Raw genomic sequence first — 6,292 nt, 5'->3', positions numbered from 1 at the left:
GGCGATGAGCCTGTTCGCCGGCATCTTAGCCCTCGGTCAGCTGCGACATGCCGGTGCCCACCGGCGGCGTGGTGTACCCGCGCACACGGTAGGCTCCGTCATGTCGTCGCCCACCGAAGGGCACTGCCATGCGTCCCCCCCAAGTCCGGGCGTTGTGATTTCTGATTACAGATCTTTGATGAATTCTGTTTCGATTCGGTTCTTCGAGAACGCACTGATTTTGCTGCAAGATACGAGTTCTCTTCTGTTGGCTTGTTCTATATTCTTGTACCAATTCCTTTTAGCATGTTTTTGCCTTGAGTACTACTGTACTTAGCTTTTGATTTGCATGCCTTGCTTAAATGTGTTCCTCGCAGGTGGCTGGTTGGAACCGTAGCTTCCCAATGTTTCCCCCACCTGCACCTGCCTTTGGTAATTATGCTGTTCCAATCTAGAAATTAACCCCATTTGTTTTCTTTTCCTCACAATCTTGCCTATGATGTTTATTCCCCACAATGTTCACTAACATCTATAGGGAAGGGAATGGCACTTGACTGTTTTTCTTGGGTATTCATTCGTCTGTGTTCTCTTTATATCAAAATGGGCTTAGTTGTCCATCGAATTTGGAGGATCACATCACAATATCAGATGATCTGCAGCAGCACTGCAGCTTGCCAAAGTTTGTATGCAACAAATAGAATTGCAGTTATCCAGAGTTTCTGGTTGCACTAGTTCATCCCCATATGTTGTTCTGCTACCTGAATGAGATTCATTGGATTTCTCATCAGCAGTCGCCCGGCTGATGATTCACCCCCCTCCCTTGCCCACAACGCCAAAGTACTCGGCCCCCGGCTGATTCACGAACCGCATTCCTCCACGACGCGGAAGGACCCGCCCTCGCCCCCTCCCACGCTGCTGCTGCGCCGCCCGCCCTCCCCACCACCACACCCTCGCCGCGCCACCGCGAGCGCCGCTCGAGACATGGCGTTGAGGAGGTTCCTCGCGCTCGTGCGGGCCTCAGCCATGATGGCGCATGGCCGACGCGCCGCGGCGGCAGCGGCAGCACGGGCCCAGAAGGGCCGCGCGTGCGCCATGGCGCGCGTGCAAGCGCTCCGCGCCGAGGCCGAGGCCTACTCCGGCGCCATCGCGTCCTGCGCGGAGGCGCGCGCCCGGAACGCGCAGGCGATGATCCGCCGTTACCAGCACGAGGCCGGGGTTGCTGCGGCGGCGGCTGCCAACCGCCTCCGCAGGGCTCATGACAGGACCTTCTCGTTACTCTTCTATGTGGCCTACGGCGAATCCGCCCCCAAGGTAATCTACTCCCCCTCACGGGTTCCTCCTCCGATTACAAGTCCACCCGAATCCATGCTTCAACTGCTGTTCGTGCACTGTCCATAGGGTGTTCGGCTAAATGCTAGAAATATAATTGTTCAATACTTGTGTACTCATGACAAGCTGATCTGGTTTTCCCCTGCTTTAATGGTCGTCCACCTATAGTGTAGATATGGTGTTCGACATATTGCGTCCAAGTACTAATCGTTGTTTAACAACTTTCCCTGCCTGAGAATTCATACTCATCATCGGTCTTGTTACCCTGCTGTAGACCCCTTCGCCTATCGAGGTTATCGAGTATCTGCTGAAGATCAGGGAGAGAGCAAAACGAATTCAGAACATCTGGAACAAGATCAACCGCTTGATCGACATGTTCTCTGAGCTCGATCCAGCATTGCAGGCTATGATGATCTCGTGCATCAAGCCCATCCTTGATTTCTTCGCTCCGTTGATAGAGCTCGTTAACAGCCTTGCATCGAGTGCTCCTGAGTGCCCTTGCCCGTTTTTGGGTCTTCGAGGCCTGCCCTTCGACATCTTTCCTGTAGATGAGGGCCTCATGGGAGTGATTACTCTAGCTGGCTACTGTGCGGGTTATCTTCTGATGATTTTGTTGGCTCTGTGCTTAAAATTCGTATTAGATGTGCTGGACCTGTTTGCTACTGGCTGCCAGTCAACCAAGCGCATGATCAAGGATGCCTTCTTTGGTAGCAAGTTCAACTCTCAGATCCTCTCCAAGGTTATCGAGTATTGCAGCAAGGAAGACCAGAGGCGCAAGTCCGCCGCTGCCCCCGGCACTGAGAGGCACCCATCTGAGCAGAACTTCAGCGGGCACTTTGACCAGGCCATCCTCGTCAACCTAATCCTGGTGAGACTTTCCTCCCTTGCCAGCTCCCCCTCCCTTCTATTTCGAGTAGTTGTCCCAAGTGCAGAGCTTGCATTTTTATGTTGTACATTCGATTGTGTTGTGTGGTTTTTATGGATGTGGCCAGATTGGTTGTTCATTTGCGGACATTTGGATTTATGGTTTTGTGGCATTGATGGACTAGCAACTGCAAGATATTGTAGGTTTGTTGCATGTTTCCTGATAAGTTGGAGGTATTTTGTTGTTCTAAGTAATTTGAGGAACTGGGTAGCCGAATCTAACTTGCTTACATCATCATGAGTGTGTAACTGAAATTCTGTCTCCCATAACATAGTATGACAGAGCAGTTCTTTTGTTTCTTTGTAGAGGTCGTTAGTGAGGATAATTTTATCCTGCAATACATTTTTTGAGAAGGTTACTCTTGGTTATGCATTGCTTGTACATGCATATGAAATAGTTGGTTTGGTCTTTACTTTTGCACATATAGTGTATTATGGGTTACTTCACTGCTCCTATCTGCTTGGATGAAGATATTTTTTTGGTGTGTAAATGTTTCAGATTATCCATCTTGACATTATATTTTATCTTGTGTGATACAATCGTCTAGTAGTCTGATGCTCTGCTTAAATGTATGAAGTCTAATATAATCATGGTAGATGTTTATTTGTGGTACGAACTGATGTACTCTGCCTTAAGATAATACTTTGTTAATAGATATTTCTGCTGTTTGCTAATAGTTCTATTGAATTTTTATGTACGGCCTCATCATGTGGATAAACGAATAACTGCTGTCTATTACCACAGTTGTCTGCTGCTCTTCTTTTTATTTATAACTATATTATTGCCTGTTCACCTGTATTATTATCTGTGAGTAAATTTGTTTAATGAATCAAGCATGTTAGCTGATCATATGTGCTTGTATTTTTCAGGCTGCAGACTACCTGGACACCAATGAATTGCTGGACCTGACGGGCCAAACAGTCGTTCAAATGATCAAGGGAAAGAGCCCCAAGGAGATCCGCGAGACCTTCAACCTCAAGAATGACTTCACCTTGGAGGAGGCTCTGCACATTCAAGAGTTGATGGAGTTGACCTGCCAGATGGCCGCGTACATGATCAAAGCCGAGATCCCGGATGAGTTCCACATGACAGTCAGCGTCAAGAACGACCTCAACACTGACGACGTGAACATGACTGAGCTACTTGACCTCACTTCCCAGATGGTCGCTGAGATGATCTTGAACAAGACCCCTGAGGAGGTCTGTGATACTTTCAACACCGGGAACGGTTCAACACTTTACGAAGGAGTGAAATGCAACTGAAGTCCTCAAACTTACCGGCTATGTCCAAAACCATCCTCGAAATCAGGAAATGCTCTAATACAGTCCTTAAACTTGTACTATAGAGACATGTACGGTCCAAAACTGGAATGAACCCGTATTTTGCTGACATGGCACCGTATCAGGCCCACTGCTTCATACCAGCGGACCCGCTGGTGGCATCCAATGTCATTTTTTGCATGTTTGCATTAACACCCCTTGAAACTCTTTGATGATTGCAATGATACCCCCATCTCCCCTGTTTGTGAGGACGTTTCTAGAGAGATGAAACTTTGCCGCGCCCGCGCGTTTGCGCTATTCCGCGCGGGAAAGTTGCCGCGTGGGCTGCCGCGCGCGCTATAAATGCGACACGCCCGTCTGAAGCTTTCGTGTGCCGCTCCGCCTCTCTCTCTCCCCCCACCGCTCTCCCTCCCGTGCCGATGCTCCGCCTCCGTCTCCAGCAAGATACCTCCGCGCCGCCGCTCCGCCTCCGGCTACCGCGGCGTTCGGGCGCGGCCAAGCGGTTGCTTCGACACGGAGATCCGCTCCGGCGACGAGCGGATCCGCCTCGGGACATTCGACACGGCGCACGAGGCGGCGCGGGCGTACGACGCCGTCGCCTGGCGCCTCGGCCGCTCCCGCCGGACGATGAACTTCCACGACATATGGACGTGGGAGCAGGCGGAGGAGCTCGCGCCGCCGCCACCGGTCATCACGCGCGAGCAGCAGCGCCCCCAACGGGAGCTCGAGCAGCGCCTTCTCATCGCCGCCACGGAAGCCTTCTACGCGCAGAAGGAGGCGGCGAAGGCGAAGAAAAAGGCGAGCCGCGAGAAGCGCCGGGCAGAATCCGCGGCGAGGAAGGCGGCGAGGGCCGAGAAGGCGGCGAGGAAGGAGGAGAAAAAAACGGCGCAGGGCCGTTGATGCGTGTAGTTGACACGTCCGTTGGGAACCCCAAGAGGAAGGTGTGATGCGCACAGCGGCAAGTTTCCCTCAGTTAGAAACCAAGGTTTAATCGAACCAGTAGGAGTCAAGAAGCACGTTGAAGGTTGATGGCGGCGGGATGTAGTGCGGCGCAACACCGGAGATTCCGGCGCCAACGTGGAACCCGCACAACACAACCAAAGTACTTTGCCCCAACGAAACAGGTGAGGTTGTCAATCTCACCGGCTTGCTGTAACAAAGGGTTAACCGTATTGTGTGGAAGATGATTGTTTGCAGAGAAAACAGTAAAACAAGTATTGCAGCAGATTTATATTTCAGTATTAAAGAATAGACCGGGGTCCACAGTTCACTAGAAGTGTCTCTCCCATAAGATAAAAGCATGTTGGGTGAACAAATTACAGTCGGGCAATTGACAAATAGAGAGGGCATAACAATGCACATACATGACATGATAAGTATAGTGAGATTTAATTGGGCATTACGACAAAGTACATAGACCGCCATCCAACTACATCTATGCCTAAAAAGTCCACCTTCAGGTTATCATCCGAACCCCTTCCAGTATTAAGTTGCAAAGCAACAGACAATTGCATTAAGTATGGTGCGTAATGTAATCAACAACTACATCCTCGGACATAGCGCCAATGTTTTATCCCTAGTGGCAACAAGACAACACAACCTTAGAACTTTCATCCACCGTCCTGGTGTCAATGCAGGCATGAACCCACTATCGAGCATAAATACTCCCTCTTGGAGTTAAAAGCAAAAAACTTGGCCGAGCCTCTACTAGTAACGGAGAGCATGCAAGATCATAAACAACACATATGTAATAACCTCGATAATTAACATGACATGGTATTCTCTATCCATCGGATCCCGACAAACACAACATATAGAATTACGGATAGATGATCTTGATCATGTTAGGTAGCTCACAAGATCCGACAATGAAGCACAATGAGGAGAAGACAACCATCTAGCTACTGCTATGGACCCATAGTCCGTGGGTGAACTACTCACTCATCACTCCGGAGGCGACCATGGCGGTGTAGAGTCCTCCGGGAGATGAATCCCCTCTCCGGCAGATGCCGGAGGAGATCTCCGAATCCCCCGAGATGGGATCGGCGGCGGCGGCGTCTCGGTAAGGTTTTCCGTATCGTGGTTTTTCGCATCGTGGGTTTCGCGACGGAGGCTTTAAGTAGGCGGAAGGGCAGAGTCGGGGCCCGACGAGGGGCCCACACCACGGGCGGCGCGGGCCCCCCTTGGCCGCGCCGCCATGTGGTGTCGCCACCTCGTGGCCCCACTTCGTATGCTCTTCGGTCTTCCGGAAGGTTCGTGGCAAAATAGGCCCCCGGGTCTTCGTTTCGTCCAATTCCGAGAATATTTCGTTACTAGGATTTCGAAACCAAAACAGCTAGAAAACGTGAACCGGCACTTCGGCATCTTGTTAATAGGTTAGTTCCGTAAAATGCACCAATATGACATAAAGTGTGCATAAAACATGTAGGTATCATCAATAATATGGCATAGAACACAAGAAATTATCGATACGCCGGAGACGTATCAAGCATCCCCAAGCTTAGTTCTCGCTCGTCCCGAGCAGGTAAAACGATAACAAAGATAATTTCTGAAGTGATATGCCATCATAACCTTGATCATACTATTTGTAAACATATGTAGTGGATGCAGCGATCAAAACAATGGTAATGACATGAGTAAACAAGTGAATCATAAAGCAAAGACTTTTCATGAATAGTACTTCAAGACAAGTATTAATAAGTCTTGCATAAGAGTTAACTCATAAAGCAATAAATCAAAGTAAAGGTATTGAAACAACACAAAGGAAGATTAAGTTTCA

The 6,292-nt window shown here is 49.7% G+C and overlaps 1 protein-coding gene across 1 annotated transcript; it reads left to right on the top strand.

Annotated features, from left to right (window-relative positions):
- Window positions 1-1,059: 1,059 nt before the first annotated feature.
- Window positions 1,060-3,624, top strand: LOC124654522. The gene is made up of 3 exons (XM_047193522.1): window positions 1,060-1,290; window positions 1,583-2,176; window positions 3,103-3,624. Exons 1-3 carry the CDS (start codon window positions 1,072-1,074, stop codon window positions 3,493-3,495), a joined length of 1,206 nt encoding a protein of 401 aa, XP_047049478.1. The 5' UTR covers window positions 1,060-1,071; the 3' UTR covers window positions 3,496-3,624.
- Window positions 3,625-6,292: the final 2,668 nt, after the last annotated feature.

The sequence above is a fragment of the Lolium rigidum genome, chromosome 5 (assembly GCF_022539505.1).
Source record: "Lolium rigidum isolate FL_2022 chromosome 5, APGP_CSIRO_Lrig_0.1, whole genome shotgun sequence".
NCBI lineage: Eukaryota > Viridiplantae > Streptophyta > Magnoliopsida > Poales > Poaceae > Lolium > Lolium rigidum.
This window is presented reverse-complemented; position numbering and strand designations above follow the sequence as displayed.

What these genes read in the sequence shown, in the direction of transcription:
- LOC124654522 (XM_047193522.1), top strand. Translation starts at nt 1,072, where the DNA reads ATGGCGCGCGTGCAAGCGCTCCGCGCCGAGGCCGAGGCCTACTCCGGC. An exon ending in ACGGCGAATCCGCCCCCAAG is followed by an intron (nt 1,291 to 1,582) that starts GTAATCTACTCC and finishes ACCCTGCTGTAG; the next exon opens with ACCCCTTCGCCTATCGAGGT. An exon ending in TCCTCGTCAACCTAATCCTG is followed by an intron (nt 2,177 to 3,102) that starts GTGAGACTTTCC and finishes TGTATTTTTCAG; the next exon opens with GCTGCAGACTACCTGGACAC.